This window comes from Molossus molossus, unplaced genomic scaffold (assembly GCF_014108415.1).
Source record: "Molossus molossus isolate mMolMol1 unplaced genomic scaffold, mMolMol1.p scaffold_m16_p_1, whole genome shotgun sequence".
Classification (NCBI taxonomy): domain Eukaryota; kingdom Metazoa; phylum Chordata; class Mammalia; order Chiroptera; family Molossidae; genus Molossus; species Molossus molossus.
The window spans coordinates 218,914,271-218,930,518 of record NW_023425344.1 but is presented as its reverse complement, the minus strand read 5'-3'; the positions used below and the strand labels follow the sequence as shown (position 1 = coordinate 218,930,518).

Sequence of the window (16,248 nt, the reverse complement as noted above, 5' to 3'; positions counted from 1 at the left end):
TCTCTTTCAGGGGGGCCTCCTCATGCCTGCTTCTCACGTGTCAGCACCTCCTTTAGAGAGTAGCCTCCTCACTTGTGTTTCATTACTTGTTGGTGTATCTGGGTTCACTGAGCATCTTCTAGAACCTCCAAAAGATCCCGTGTTCGAAACCAGATTCTTTTTCTCCTGGGAGCTGGAGGGCTAGTTGTCCGTGTGCTGTCCCCTCTGCCACCTGCTGGCTGAGCCTGGAAGTGCACCTTCAACTCTGGAGAAAGGTACCCACCCTGTCCCATTTCCCCTCCCTTTCTTAAACCTCCTTTGTGGAGGAGACCCTCAACCCTCTGCCTGCACCCCCATCCAAGCCAGCATCCTAGCAAGGCAGGACCCTAAAAAGTCAAACAAGATTCTGAGGTGGCCATTACCCCACCACCACCCATCAGGGTTGAGGCCTCTCCATTCGACTGCGATTCTATAAAAGGCTCCCCTGTCTGTGCCCTTCCAGCCCCTGATGTCTCCCAATAGCAGCCAATGCCACCTGTCCCCAATCCCACCCTGACATCATGATCCCAGCAGCCGGTGCACGACGTCTCAGACGTCTCCCCCACCCTGCCGCCAGCTCCCCAAACCAGAAAACCTGGCTCTAAGCTGCAGACAGCACCTCTCCTTATTCCGGCCCCTACCCTGGGCCAGTCTCCCTCATGCTATTACTCCCACTTATGGTCCAAGACTCACCAACCACCCAGCCTGACACCCAGAATCTCCCGAGCAGCTGACCCTTCCCCTCCTGGTCCCCCAACTCCTCCAGATGACTCTCTAGGCTGGGCACCCCTTGGCAGTGTAGTCTAATCCGTCCATCCTCCTAATGGCCTGCGGGCTAAAGCAGCAGGCCTGGTGCCCAACAGAACAGAGGCAGAAGGAAGTCAGCCCGTCTCATCTACCCAGGGCCTTTTGGCAGAACCTGCCTGTCTCTGCAGCCACACAAACAGCCAGCTCTGGGCCCGGCTCCTCAGCCAGCACCCCTCTAGCTGCCCTACTGTCCACAGACCCCTCTGCCTGTGGGGCCGGGCAGGGTCTCATGGCATATTCCAGGCCGCGGAACTGTCACCTCCTCCCCTCTTTCCCAGCTCGCTCTCGCGAGATGGCACAAAGCATATTCACCTTGGAGCCTCGGACCTCCAGGCCCTTCTGCCCAAACCACAGCGCCATCTTTCTCATGGGTGCCCCCCTCCCCCAGCCCAGGAGGAAGAGAAGCCATCAGCCCTGGGCCTGGGAGGGGACAGTTGCCACCAAACCCCTCTCCCTCCAGGATAGAGAAGACAGGGCGCGTTTTAAATCGTCTCCAAGTGAACAGTCAAAAGCACTTAAGAAATCTTTGTAAACATTGGAAAAGTTCCATTTTCCAAAGTCAACCATGACCCAGTCATTTAACTTTCGATCACACTGGCGCGGCCCCTGAACGTCCCTGCCAGGGAATGTGGGCAGACACCCATGAGGAGGAAGCAGAAGAACAGCGAGGTTAGGTTGGGAAGCAGCCCTGGAAAGTCATCTTTATTTTCAGGCAGTTCCTAAAAGGACGGATAATGGAAGTGAAAGTCTAGGAAGAAAATGTGGACCCACAGGCCTCTAGTAAGACCAGTCCCAAGAGGGTAGAGGGACAGACACGGCGGGTCCCCCTCCCCCCGCCTCTGCCAGGCCCTCTTCCCTGGGCCCCAGGGCAGGCGCGGGGGGCCCTGGCCCGTCACCAGGAGGACCCCCGTGACCAGATGGAGAGAAGGGGATGAAAAGAGGCTTCACTTCTGCAATACAATCTACTTCCCCAAACTTTATACCCAGGTTAGAAGGTTGGCCCGACTGGGTCTACAGAAGGACCCCAAAGCCAGGCTCCCAGTGCTGCTCCTGCCTTCCCTCCCTGCTAGACGGCCAGGCAGGGCTGCGGGCCCTCCAGGCCCTGTGCCCATGCCGGCTCACTGTAATCTCGAAGATGCGGGTGGTGCGAGATGCACAAGGGTGAGCGGCCTGACCACGACTCGGGGGCTCCGACAGGAAAGGATGAGAGCCCTACAGATGTGATAGAACTCAGGTCGGGCCATTTCGGGAGTGCATGTTCTTAACTGCCTCCGATACCTATAAGCTGTGTGATCCTGAACAAGTCACTTAGCTTCTCTGAGCAAAGGTTTTCTCATGGATTGACGGTATTAGGCTAGGGTAGTGGTTTTCAATCTGTTCCAGTCATATTGTCCTTTCTTTAAGTAAGATCTTGCTGGAACCCCAACTTACAACTGTCTCGTACAGCCCAGGAACACAAACAGGACTGGCTGTACCCTTCTTCTGAGCACTGCCTTCAAACACCACCCCCGAGCCCCCCTGCCCTTCCCTTAGCTCCATCTCAGGCAGACCTCGGTCACTGTCCGTCTATCCAATCTGCTTCGGTGCAAAGCTGCAATCTGATGTCCAATGTGGTGGCCACATTCTGCCATTCTCCGTCTGTTTCGGGTTTGACCCGTGTCTGTAGGACCCGCAGTGGGAAGCAGGGGTCAGCTCTTTTCTGGCTCCTTCTGAACGCCCTTCTGGGCCTCACTGCATCTTCAGTGGCTGGAGCAGGGAGGAGAAAAGGGAGCGGTCTCCTTACGGCCGGGGCGGCGCTGGTCCTCGGGGCTGCCATGCCCTCGGTCCTTCAGGTTCAGCCACAGCTTGCGTGGGCGCCAAGGCCCTTCCCACCTGCCGCTGGAAGGTCCGCAGCAGTCAGGCCTTCGAGACGGTTCTGGCCGATGGCCTACGCGAGGCTGCCTTCCTTGGTGCTCATTTGGCACATAGGAGAGCCACCCACTCCTGCCCCACCTGGCGGGGGAGGCCGGCTGCCCGCTGCTGCCCCACTGAGGGAAGGGAAGGTCTACGTCCCCTCCTCAGGGACACCTGACTCCACTGGAGGCTTCACTCCGCTCGGGGCGACTGGGTGCACCCCACCCTCCACAGGGAGGTGTAGCCAGTCTTCCCCCAGGACAGGGGCTCCTTGCAGGCAAGGGTCACCCCCGCAGCACATTAGAATGCACGAAAAGCTTACGAAGGAAAACCAGTGTGCCGACCCCACGCCAGCCAGTTAAAGCAGCATCTTGGGGCCAGGGCCGGGCCTATTTTGTTCAAGTTCCCAAGGTGAGTATACAAGGCAGCCAAGCTTGGGAACCACTGCCCTGCTCCCAGAAATCTGCACCCAATCACAAGAGCAGGGCCGCTTGGTCTGGGTTCCCTCTTGGTAAGGGAGTGAGGGAGACACACCTGGAACCCTAACTTTGAGGCTTTAGGCACAAGTGGAAGGTAACAGAAGATTCCCATCCAACATATACAAGTGTTTTTCAAACCAGCCTTAACAGCAACCCTTTCTTCATAGGAGACCCTGCCAGCACCCATGTAGGTCTCCGCGGGATTCGAGCATGTGACTGAAGCAGGGCAGGGCCTGGAGCTGGCAGTGGGCGGGGGGGGGGCAGGAGGGGGGGGCAGGGGGCATGGGCGGCGGTGGTGGAGACCCCTGGAAGAGATCATCACTCAGGCCCCTTCAGCTAACTCAAAGACTGATGGCAATGGAGCCAGAGATGTGGGCAGAGTCTAGGGGAGCAGGCCAGCTGGGTACCCACAGCAGGTGGAGGGAGGGCCAGGGTGGCCCAGGAGGTGCATGGCAGAAAGGAACCAGGCTCAGGGGGGCCTTGCTGGCTTCCCAACTCTGCCGAGTAGCCATCCCTGGGGCAGAACCCCAGCAAGGTGTGCTCCTCCCGTGTGCCCCCGAGCAGGGGGAAGAGAGACAATGGCCTCAGCACCTGCAGCCGCCACCCCCAGCAGGGCCATCTGAAGGGCAGGACAAAGCCGGTGGGGACGAGAGGCCTGCCACGGAGCCTCTCTTCAAGGTGCTGGACACGCCTCTGAGCGAGGGTGACGAGCCTACGACGCTGCCGGCCCAGCGGGACCACGGGCACAGCGTGCAGATGGAGGGCTACCTGGGCCGCAAGCATGACCTGGAGGGGCCCAACAAAAAGGCATCCAACAGGTGTGTGGGGAGGAGCTGCCGGTGGGAGGGCGGGTGGCTCCCAGGGACCTCACGACAGCCTCGGCAGCACAGGTACGTATCGGGAGAGGGTGCCCTCTACCTCTGGGCCCCCTCTGACCCAGCCCCGGGTGACTTGGCATGATGGAGAAAGCCTTTCTTCAGGTCTGGTCCCAAGTTCAAATCCTGTGACCTTGTACAAGTTCCTCAGCCAAGTCAGTTTCCGCATTTGTAAACTGATGATCGCCAGCATGCCTCGTTGGTGCAGGCACCATGCCTGGCGCAGGGCAGGACTTCAGGGAACACTGTTACTCTCATCGCAGGGCTGGGGGGCTCAGTCTTGGCACTAACAACATGTCCTTGACCAAGTCCCACATTTTACCCATCCGGGCTTCCGTTTCCCCGGCCATAACACAGGAGAGGCGGAAGAGTGGGTTGGCGTGGATGTGTTCTGGAGGCCACTCCTAGTACCATCGTAGTGACTCCATGACCCTGAGGAACTCATTCAAAGGCTGTGTCCTTTCCTGACCCTGAGGCAGTCATGTCCTTGGGTTTGGTCTACCCAGGGATGCCTCTAGAAGGACTCTGGGGCCTCTGTCCAGGATCCCAGGGAAACACGGTAGCCAGCCACATTCCCCAGGCCAGCTGGGAGCACAGAGCTTGTCCTAGGGGACATCAAAGCTAATGCAAATTCCAAACATGAATTTGGGGACCCCACTGCCCTGGAGAGGTGTCCTGCCTATGTGGAGAGAGCACCAGGAAAGAGGAAACTAGCAATGATGAGCACCTCCTGTGTGCCAGGCATCATGCTGGGACTGACAAAATCTTCCTAACCTCCCTGTGATACTAAGGTTTCCTTTTTCCAGGCTGAGAAACAATCTCAGAGAGGTCAAGCCATCTGTTCAAGGCAGGACTTTATCATAGACCCAGCTCCTTCTTAGCAACCGCCTGACTTGGGCTCCAAGCTCCAAGGTGGTGAAGGCTAGAGGGAGGATCCCCAAGCTGGGCGCCAGCACTCAGCTTTGTTTCTGCAGCCAGCTTGCCATAGGTCAAGTTATCTCGCTGACCTCCCGGCCCTTCCTCCCTCTGTGCCGTTTCCTACCTTCCTGCCCTGCAGAGGGAGGGAAGGACAAGGAAGAAAAGCTAAGGTTTCTCGGTTCATCGCTGTGAAAACGCAACATGTTTCCCATTGATCAGCAAAGGAGCTCCGGCCAGCCCACACACTGGCACACACGCGCGTTGTCACCAGACAGACCCGTCGAGATGAGCCCTGATCTGCACAAATGTTTCTTTAAACGTGCTAGTACAGCCCAGCCGATGTGGCTCAGTGGTTGAGCATCGTCCCATGGACTAAGAGGTCACTGGTTCGATTCCCTATCAGGGCACATGCCCAGGTTGTGGGCTCGATCCCCAATAGGGGGCGTGCAGGAGGCAGCTGAATGTTTCTCTCTCTCTCTAAAAATCAATAAAAATATAAAAAAAAAACACAAAAAAAATAATAAATAAAAGTGCTAGTACAGTATACTTACTGGGCATATAGCAACAAAACAAAAAGTAACAGCAACCACCAAAACAACCCCCTGCTCTGTTCACTGCCTAGTTCTGTAGTGCGAACCTAACATGCTCATGGATGTGGAAGGGCTTTGAAAAGTTTACACCGTTGGTCTTAGACTCGATCCTACCTCTAGAAAGGCATCTCAAGGTAAGGTCAGAGTTGTAGGCAAAGGTTTATGCACAAGAATGTTTATCACATTGTTATTTAAATTATACTGTTTAAATTTTCAGTATCACATGATCCACCAGTAAGGGAATTTTTTTATATATGTGTATATATAAATGATGGTATATATTTCAACAGATATTTGAGGATACTAAGAAACACTCATGATATAATGGGCTTAAAGCCGGACATACAACTGGATACATAGTATAATCCAATTTTAGCTATATACAGGGGTAGGCAAAAGTAGGTTTACAGTTGTAATACAAATAAATAATACTACAAGAATAAACTCTGTGTTTTGCATACTCACAACTGTTAACCTACTTTTGTCCACCCCGGTACGTGAGTAGAAAAAAATGTGGGTAGAAAGACTAGAAATTCATGAAATGTTAGCTTTTGGTAGTGAAATTACCATGGAAATGATTATCTCCAATTTTTTTTTTTACAGTAAAGTGTATTACTATTTATCAGGGCAAAACGGTAGAGTTAAAAACACACACACAAGGCACAGCTCTAGGAACTGCGCCGGGAGACGCTGTATCGGGACGGGGTGACCTGCCCACCGCATCTTGCAGGTCCTGGAACAGCCTGTACTGTGTGCTCAGGAATAGCGAGTTGACTTTCTACAAAGATGCCAAGAACCTGGCCCTGGGGGTGCCCTACCACGGGGAGGAACCCCTGGCCCTGAGACATGCCATCTGTGAGATTGCAGCCAACTACAAGAAGAAGAAGCATGTCTTCAAACTGAGGTGAGGCCCCTCCTGTCCACGGCCCGTCCCTGGTGGTTTGACTTCGCATTCGCGGCTGGACAGCGGCCCTGTGCGTGGGGCTGGCTCCGTGCCTGAGCTGCCCCTCGGGGATTTTTTTAATCAAAGAGGCCAGATTCTGACCTCTCGCAGAAGATGCCATGTGCCTGAGGGGGGCTGTGGGGTCGGAGCCAGCCGTCTGCCCGGCACGGGGTTCCAGAGGTGGCCACAGGACAGGGACCCTTTGTCCTCCTATAGGCTGAGCAATGGCAGCGAGTGGCTCTTCCACGGCAAGGATGAGGTAAGTGCAGGGCAGTCCTAGTCTCACCTCCCCTCCTCTGGGTGGGCCCTGGGGAGGTGTGAGGCCCTGACCCCCCGCCCTGCAGGCGGAGATGCTGTCCTGGCTGCAGGGCGTGAGCACCGCCATCAACGAGTCCCAGAGCGTCCGCGTCAAGGCCCAGAGCCTGCCCTTGCCCTCCATCACCGGCCCTGACACCAGCCTCGGCAAGAAAGACAAGGAAAAGAGATTCAGCTTCTTCCCCAAAAAGAAGTAGCCTCTCTGGCGCCCCACTGGTGGGGCCGGGCTGCGGGTGCCGCAGTGCCTCCCTCGACTGCCCAGGACACAGGCTGGCGCCCTCGGTGGCCTTGGCCTTGGCCACAGCCCTCCTCCCGCCCTGCTGCCTGCCAGGGCCCACGCTGCGCTGCACTCGCTGCCGTCACCCGCCGGCCGGACGCCTGCTCCCCACCATCTGCAGAGCGGCCCCAGGGCCAGAGGCTCCCAGCTTCACCGGGCCTCCAGGCCCGGGGGCAGGATACGGTTTTCCCAGGCCATGCCCTCTTCCCCACCCCATTCTTGGGCTGAGGATGCACCAGCCCCCCCAAACCCCATAAAAGGTAGAGAAGGCTGATGGGTTCTTCAGATGCTGCCCACTCCCAAAACAAGTCTTGTGTGAGGTCACCCCTGACTTGATCAAAACCAGGGCAAGGGAAGAGACCACTGGAAATACCTGACCCACCCCTGGGGCATGAGCAAGGAGCCCTCAGGTAGGCGGCAGGGCCCCGGCTCTGGGGAAAGGGCTGCTGGGGACCGAGGGGACACTGGCCCTCCTCCCCACTGGGCTTTCTCAGAACTGGGACTGTCACCTCAGGGGCCACCACATCCCTCTCCCCGCCAAAAACAGTGGGGGGCACCCTCCCAGGTCTGTGGGTCCTACGTGCAAGGGCCTCCCGCTGCCTCCAGCACCCTTTGCTACCACCTTAAGTGGTAGAAGGATCAGGAAGCTCTAGCCAGTCCTAAAACCTCAGAGAAAGCTCAGGGCTGGAACTCGGACCTGAAGGAGGTAGACAAGTCCTGACACTGCCTAAGGCACCGCCTCTCCACCTGGGAGCCCCTCCCAGTAGCAGCTGAACCAGCAATATTCGACTCAGACCCAGGACCCCTTAGCACGGTCCCCAGACACCAGATGGACAGCCCAGCACCTGGAGTAAAGCATCCCAAAGCTAAATGCCCGATGTGTATTGTCTACACCTGGTAGCATCTGAGGGTACTGGCTGGACAGACGGCCAAGTTCATTAGGACCTATCGCCCTGGGGTGGCAGCATGGCCTCACCTGGGTGTCACCACCCTCACCACACACCCAGGGACAGCTGGAACAAACGCTAGGCCCAGAGCCATGAAGAGGTGCCCCCCCTTGCGCAGCTCCTAAAGGTCCTGGCCTTGGGTCTTGGGGGAGTTACATGGGTGCAGAAGTCACACCCCGTCCCCAAGCACAGCCAAGGGCCCTGAAGCCTAGATCCGCAGGGACAGCCTCCCCTGTGCTGCCGAGGCGGCCTTCTGGAGAGCAGAGGCACCTGTCCCGCAGGGACCCACCACTCTTCACAAGCAATACAGCTCCAGCCCAGTGTCCTACCTGGGGTTAGGTTCCAAAGAGGAGTCAAGTTGGTGGCAGTAGGCATGTCCCGGGGGGCCCATAAAGGCCCCTTGGGGCTATAGCTACCGCTTCTACCACCCTCCCCCCAGGAAGGAGCCTCAGACACACAGAGATGATCCCTCCGGATGTGGGGAGGCTCGGGGTGGAAACCACAGGGGCGGGTGTCCAGCGTTCCTAGGCCTTCGCAGGAGCACCAGTGTGGGCACACCTCGGGGACCGAGACCCTGTCAAGGTGAAGCTGACTTGAGCAGACAAGAACCACAACACAGGAGGGCAGCTCTCCCAGGGGGCCCAACACCCCCAGATCAGGTGGTCCCACCTGTTGCTAGGGTCTTCATTTGGCCTCTGTGCACTTGACCCTGTAGCGAACATAGTCTAGACCATTCACCAGCCTCTTCGTCCGCCTGGGGAGACCAAGGCAGGAGGCAGCGAGGTGACTGCTGAGGGCCTGTCCTGCTCCCGGGAAGATGGCACAGTCCTTGCTCAAGAACAGAGCCCCCTCCACTGCTCCCCTGGGCCAGTCTCGAGGGAGCCAGGGGCCAAGGGCCCCTCTCCCCTCCATGTGTGCCAAAGCACCTGCACGAGGGACCTCCAACAAGAACTCCACAGTCCAAGAAAGAAGGGGCCCCAGAGGCAGCACTAGGATCACTAACCAGGTCCCCGGACCAGCAAGGGCAGCCAGCTGCATGTGACCCGCCATGGACTGCCAGCTCCCACACCCCCTCCATCATCCAGGCCCGAGCCCCTCGACCAACTGGACTGGAACTGCAGGCCCCAGCTTTGGGAGACTGGGCTACATGAGGACGGGGCTCCTGGTGACCTGGCAAGGTGTTTTGTTTTTGGTCCTCCTCACATTTTCTACTCTGCAGTCTTAACAGTGTTCCCAAACTGGGCTGACCCAGCTCGTCCACACCAGCATAACAGGCTTCCTCCCAGGGCCGTTGGGAGGAAGCGCCTCTGGGCAGTCAGGTGGTCCTCCTTCCCCTTCATCCCCGACTCTGGCTGAGGGGGCTGCGGAGGCTCCTGGGCTTCCCTCCCCCCACCAGCACCCACCACAGGAGGCCTGCAGAAGGCTCAGCTCCCACCCACACCACTTACTTCCTGCCTGTTAGAGGGCAACTAGGGTCCCCGAGGCTGGTCCTGGATCCCCCTCCTCCCTTCAGTGGGAGGGGCAGAGAGCCAAAAGGCCACAGGGCTTGGTCCCTTGGACAAGCAAGCTCAGGGAGGACACGACGGAGGCGGCAGCAACAGAGGACGGCAACCCTGTTGGGCACAGACCATGCGACCTGGGGCCGGCGGGGCCTCGTCTACCTGCTGAAATGTGCTTCCACCAAACAGAAACCCATTTACTAGTTTTTCTAATAAATCAATAACGCTCCAGACGTCTCTCCATTTCTTATCGGACAAGCCCTGTTTCCCTGTGACGTGGGCCAAGGAGGGCTAGCTGAGTGAGCGAGCGAGCGAGCGGGGAGCTGTGTCCAAGCTCGACTCCCCGGGATGACTCTGCCAGCACCTAGCCCTGCGCTTCACCTGAGACCCTGATCAAAGCTCACCTGGCCATGCAGTCAACCATCTGGAGGGCCTGCCGCAGGCCCCCCCGGAGCTCGGGTCGGAGATCCTGGCTGGATCAGAACCACCAGAATCGCCAGGCTGGTGCTTCATCTCCCAAGGGGAGCTTTCATGCGATCTGGGTGGACGGAATGTAGGCACAGCCATTTTCCAAAGGGCCCCACGCCGATGCCCATGGGCAGCCAGTGAGAAGCACTGCAGATCCCAGAGGTATCCAGACGGTGGTGTAAGAATCACCTGGGGAAAGTGTTCACTAAACTTCCCAGGCCCACTCCCTGAAGAGCCTGAGTCAGGGAGTTTGAGAAGCAGCAAATCACCCATCTGCTTCCGTTTCCAGGTGAGGGACATGCCAGTTTAGGTGACCCAGCTGTTAACGGCAGGGCTGGGACCAACACCTGACTCTCCGTTAGTCTGTGAGCACTCAATACCATAACCCTAGGCCTGCCTGGTTGAAGCCAGCTCCCTCCTCGGTGGCGGTGGCAGTGGCCAGAGAACGTGCAGGGCGGCTGGCAGAACACAGGCTAGCTCTGGCCTGTCTGCTTCCGCCCAGGAGGCCCCGCTAGCCTCTGAGCTTCCCTTGATGTCAACAGCCTCTGCACACCCATCCTCAGGTTGTCTGTCCTTCGAGGTCGGAAGACTCAGGAGGTCCTGAACCAGCAGACCTGTGGGGACACTTGAGGACAGTTCTACCACCTGGGCCCTGCAGCCCTCCTCTCAGGCCCAACAGAAGAAACAGGACAGACAAGGCTGGTCCACCACGGAGACAGGGCAGAACCCAACTAGAAACAGGGAGGCACTGTCAGTCCCTTGGAAGGACTGCGGGTGGGACGAAGGCTGAGGCCGCAGCCCAGAAAACACGCCTGCGCTCCGCCCAGTGCTCCGAGCACCTGAGGACACTTCAGGGCTCCAGTGCAGAACCCTCCTCGCCCCCGGGATGTCTCCTGGGAACGAGAGCAGAGAACAGCGAGAGGAACCAGATGCTGGAGACGTCTGCCTTAGAAAATGTTCCCTCCACTGCCCTCCTCCCACCCCTACTTCCTTTAGTCCAACTTTGGCCCTTGAGGAAAAGAGCTCAAGGCTGGCATGATGCCCCTGACCCCAAAACAGGATGCCAGGCTAGGGGTTCACAGAGAAGCCCATGGGACTGGAGTAGCCAGGAACAAGCCCCCCCATCCTGTTGCCCACCCTCCCCCACAAGCACCCCGGTACCTGGTGCTTCTGAGCACAGGCAGTGGACGAGCGAGCGCGAGAGCTAGCACCTCCCCCGCGACACCCTGCACGGCCAGCTCTCCCCATCCCGCCAGGCCCGGTGATGAGGCCACACACAGGTCGGTTGGTCAGCAGTGGTTATTGCACCATTGGCAAATAATGAAATGTGTGTACATTAGCGAAAACCACAGGGTCAGCGAGACAACCCACACAAGTACCTGAATGAGTCCGTTACATTCTTCCCGGGAGGGGAATCAACGACAGAAAACACACTCACGCGGGCGCACAGACACACCCCAGGATGGAAAGCAATAAATTACGGACTTCGGTCCTGCCTGGACCCTAAGGAGAGGCAGTTAGAGAGCCGAGCCTCTCCGGGCCACCGTGCCGCGGCGTCTGTCTGGGCTCCCGTCTGGCAGTGGCCAGCCAACGCCGGAGGCCTGAGCAGGGCTTGCTCTCCCTGGGAAGAGGTGAGCTTAAATATTTGGCTTCTTACCAGAGAACTATATACAAGGCAAGTGGCCACACTGGCCGGAGAGGGAAGAGGGCTCATCTGGGCCTGTGGAAGGTCGCCATGCACCTGCTGCGTATACGGAGCCGTCTTCCCAGGCACAGCCTTTCCGAGGGCCCAGGCTTGTAGGCATATGCCAAGGGCCCTCCCTGTCCCCAGCTCTCCCTCCCCCGGGACTCAAGAGTCAACCCACAGAGTTCAAGGCCTGGAATTTCTCCCTCAGGTTCCTCACTCGGCCTTGCTGGTTGGGGTCCACTGGGTCCCTGGGACCCTCTCCCTTCGGCCGGTACTCTGCAAACTCCTGCGAATCCTGGCCCTGCCCCGCCATGGCTGGGGGTGAGCTTGGTCCTGGGCCACTGCTCCCCTCCAGCCCCACAGCGGGGCCAGGCTGGGGCCCCTTCTCCATGACGATCACCCGCCGGTTGTCCTCCAGGGTGAGGTCGGCGGTGACGTGCAGGGCCTCCTCTCTGTCTGGCCTGCCTTGGGGCAGGCCCCTGGGGGGCGGGGGCTGGGCGGCCTCTGGGCCTGCACGGCCCCTCTTGGCGCTCAGGCTGCAGCAGCGGCCCACCCTGCCCGACAGAGGGGGCTCCACCATGTTCGGCACTGAGTGGCTCCGGTTGACGGGTGGCCCGCGGGGCCGGCGGCCCTCAGCCTGGGCCGCCTCATCCTGGGAGGAGTACTTGGAGCAGAGCTCGCGGACGTCAGGCCAGTCGAAGGTCTCAGTGTCCAAGGGGCTGAGGGGGCTTCGCGTGGGGGGCCGGGCCCCCGGAGAAGGGGTCCTCGAGTTGGCAGCAGAGGGGCTGAAGGAGAAACTCCGCAGCGCCGTCTCCCCGGCAGCGCAGGGCTTAGGCGGGCTGTGCTCCGGGACCAGCAGCTGCTTGTGGAGCAGGGACAGCACCGGCCTTCTCCTACCTGAGGAGAGAGCGCGGCCTGAGTCACCAGCGGGAGCTGAGCCAAGAGGCCTGGAACTGCCTTCCGCTCAGGTCTGGGCAAGGCTGGCTGGTGGGGTTTTGGGTGTGATGATGGAAGAGAAATCCCATTTACCATCTACAGCCCTTTGATCAAAGGGGAATGGAGCTGGCCAGTGCGGCTCAGTGGCTGAGCGTCGACCCTGCACCAAGAGGTCGCAGGTTCGATGCCGGTCAGGGCACACACCCCGGTTGTGGGCCTGATCCCGTGGGGGCACGCAGGAGGCGGCCCATCCATGTTCTCTCTCATCGATGTTCCTCTTTCCCTCTCCCTTCCTCTCTTTAAAATCAATAAAGGAGATAATTTGTTTTTAAATATTTTTAAAAAGGAGGGGGTAATAAGGAGAATAAAGAAAAGGCAGTGGGCCCTGCCCGGTTTGGCTCAGCAGTTAAAGCGTCAGCCTGCGGTCCAGAGAGACCCAGTTTCGGTTCCCGCTAAGGGCACGTACCTCGGTTGCAGTTTGTCCCCGGCCCTGGATGGGTCGTGCGGGTGGCAGCCACTCGATGTGTTCCTTTCACGTCGATGTTTCTCTCTCTCCCTCCCACTCTATCTGAATAAAAAATGGAGAAATGTCTTCGGGTGAGGAAAAGAAAAGAAAGGGAGGAAGGGAGGAAGGGAGGGAGGAAGGGAGGGAGGGAGGGAGGGAGGGAGGGAAGGAAGGGAGGGAGGGAGGGAAGGAAGGGAGGGAGGGAGGAAGGAAGGAAAAGGCAGTGGACAAGGCAAGAGTCAAAGGAAGAAGATGAGAGCTCCTGCTCTCCTGGAAAAGCGGGGACATGGCTACACTTCCTCCTGAGGTCCCTGCTCCACGGGAAGGGCTGGGGAGGGCAGCGAAAGGGCTCCGTCAGGGCCCCATGTGGGGCCTCGGCATTAGCCCAGGTGCCGGGGCTCACCCTAGCCCTGTGTGGGGTCCATCACTCTCTTTGGTGGAGGTTCTTTTTTAAAAAAATTTTTTTTTCTTTATTGATTTTAGTGAGAGGAACAGAGAGGGAGAGAGAGATGGAACCATCAGTGAGAGAGAACATCTACTGGCTGCCTCCTGCATGCCCCCCACTGGGGATCGGGCCCACAACCCGGGCATGTGCCCTGACCGGGAATTAACCAGGCGACTTCTTGGTGCATGGGTCGACATTCAGCCACTGAGCCCCACCTGCCAGGTGGTAGAGGTTCTTTAGGGGTCACTTTCCCTCAAAAGCCAAGTGGCTCCTAAAAGGCTCTTCCACCCTGACGTGTGGGAGGGGCCCGCTCCCTCCCCCATCATACCTTTGCCACCCGACTGCACTCCAACCTCCTCCTGCAGGCGGGGAATGGTGGAAGCTGCGTCTTCCCACTGCAGCGGTGGCCTGGCTGTCCCCATCTTGCTCTTAATCCGGAGGCTGTACTGGCGGGCCAGCTGGTAGACCTTGTTCTTGACTTGCTCACTCACGTGGCTGTCCATCATGTGGGAGAGCTGCACGATGCGGGGGTGCAGCGGGGCCACCAGCTCTCCCTGGGAGCCGCTGCTCAGCTCCTTCACCAGCTGCTTCAGCTCCCGCGCCAGGTGGGCCGGGCTCGGCCGCTGGGTGGGGGAGGTGCTCTCCGGTGAGGCAGCTGCCGACTCTTCCGTGATGGCTCCCAGCTCATGCTCCTCCAGGATGAAGAGCGGCTCATGCAGGTCAAAGCCATTGGCCTGGCCTTGGCCTGGCCCCTTCTGAGGGCTCCCCCCCGAAGACTCCATCCCCTCCCAGATCTTCACAATCTCTGAAGACGGGCGGAACTCCGTGTCTGTGATAGGAGCTGGGTCCCCAGCACCTGCACCCGCCGGGCCTGGTCCTGGGAGGTCAAACAGGGCCCATGAAGCCGGCCTGGCACCCAACTGTCTCTTGTGCCCCAATGGGGCCACTGGCTCTGGGTCCTGCCTGGGAAGGTTGTTGAACCTGGAGACTGAGTTTCTCACCAGGCCTTTGGGGATGTAGGAGAGGCTCTCCCGGCGCCGGATGCTAAAGCCTGCATCATGGTGCTCGGCATTTTCATAGTAGCTCTTGATTTTGTCCAACAGCAGCCGGTCTCGAGTGGAGAGCATCAATTCCTTCTTTTTGCAGGAAGACCTGTCGGTCTCCACTGAGCAGCCCGGGCTTGGGGGCTCCGTCCCATTGACAGGAGGGCCACTCTCTAGGGCCACCTCCACACTGAGGTCCACTTCCAGGGGGAGCTGAGAGCTAAGGGAGTCTGTGGTGCTGCCACACCGGGCCAGGCCCTTCTCGCTGCCCTCCAGGCTGAGCACACTGCTGCTCCGGCTGGTCAGCCTCGGGGTCCCGAAGCCGGTGGACTTGCCGTCCTCCAGGGCCAGGCTGCTCCGCCGAGAGAAGCTGCTGACGAACCGCTCAGCAATGACGCTGGCCTGGTCCAGCACAGAGGGCGGCAGGAGGCTCTCGGGCTCCTGGGCAGCACCCATTTCCTCCTCTTCCTCCTCTTCCTCTTCCTCCTCCTCCTCCTCCTCCTCCTCCTCCTCCTCCTCACTGCTCAAGGCCTTAATGTCCTTGGTGCTCTTGGCCACCACGAAGTCCACCATGTCACTCAGGTGGTCCAGCCCCAGCAGCTCCTGATGGGCGCCAGGCTGTGTTCCCAGGACCTCCGGAGACTCTGCGTCTGAGGCTATCTCCTCAGCGCTGGGACCTTCCACGGCAGCAAACACCTCCTGCTCTGCCCCAGGCTCGGGGTCTGGCTCAACCTAGGAGGGCACAGAGAGCTCGTGTGAGACCTGGGGGAGGGGGCACCGTGGCTTGTTCAAGGCCTAGTGAGAGAGGCCTCGGGTGTTGGGGACAGGAAGGTAATGCTGACCCTGAGTGACCTTGCAGCTAGGGTGCTGGGCCCACGTCCTCGAACCCAAAGAAAATTCTAGGAATAGGAACAGGGGGCGTGGCGGCACCTCTGTGACAGCGTCTGGGAGCTACAGGGACCGACAGGAACGTGTGAGCACAGGGTGGAGCCGTGGCAGCTGCTCTCTCTGCCCAATAGGAGCAGCTCCCTCTGCCCTAGAGGCCCCCACACAGGTGCTGTTCTAGGTCCAAACCCAGGCCTGAGCTGCAGAAGAGACCACTCCAACTTCCCTGAGGGGGCCAGGGCCTCCGTGTGGCTCGGGGTCCAGAGGGCAGCAAGACCACATGTGGGAATCCTGTCAGAGGGCGAGACAGGGACGCGGCTCCTGCGAATGACCCTACATATGCCCAGCAGATGGGCAAGGAGGGGAGCAAATCTGAGGGCTCCCTCTTGACCACCTTATAAGTCACATGAACCACAAAACTGGCTGGTACAGGCAGCTTTCCAGAGAGGCCAGGGGAAGAAGGTAAGAGCAAACACTACATTCTGAGCAATCAACTTGGTTCCCATGATCTAGTCCAGAATGGGAAGCAGGGCCCACGACCTCAGCCGGCACCGTCCGGCAGCAGTAGCCGCCGGCTCCGTGCCTTCTGAGCACTGCAGCGTGGTTAGTCCGCACTGCAAACAGCGTGAGGGTAAAATACACACCGGAGTGCAAAAACTTCATACAAAGAAGAGTACAAAGCATCTCATGCATAGCTTTTCATATTGATCACATATTG

General features: G+C 58.8%; 2 protein-coding genes across 3 annotated transcripts in view; one reads left to right on the top strand and one right to left on the bottom strand.

Moving 5' to 3' along the window:
* Window positions 1–7,035, top strand: part of SPTB (spectrin beta, erythrocytic) — a 124,225-nt gene extending 117,190 nt beyond the window's left edge. For both annotated transcript variants that reach the window (XM_036255806.1, XM_036255795.1), the window contains 4 exons: window positions 3,762–4,015; window positions 6,311–6,484; window positions 6,740–6,782; window positions 6,868–7,035. In XM_036255806.1, coding sequence (XP_036111699.1) covers window positions 3,762–4,015; window positions 6,311–6,484; window positions 6,740–6,782; window positions 6,868–7,035 — 639 coding nt within the window. The remainder of the gene's footprint in view (window positions 1–3,761; window positions 4,016–6,310; window positions 6,485–6,739; window positions 6,783–6,867) is intronic.
* A 4,222-nt stretch (window positions 7,036–11,257) lies between these two features.
* Window positions 11,258–16,248, bottom strand: part of PLEKHG3 (pleckstrin homology and RhoGEF domain containing G3) — a 43,323-nt gene continuing 38,332 nt past the window's right edge. Inside the window, exons 18-19 of the mRNA XM_036260268.1 lie at window positions 13,931–15,377; window positions 11,258–12,613 (exon numbers count right to left, since the gene is read on the bottom strand). Coding sequence (XP_036116161.1) covers window positions 11,886–12,613; window positions 13,931–15,377 — 2,175 coding nt within the window. The 3' untranslated portion in view covers window positions 11,258–11,885. The remainder of the gene's footprint in view (window positions 12,614–13,930; window positions 15,378–16,248) is intronic.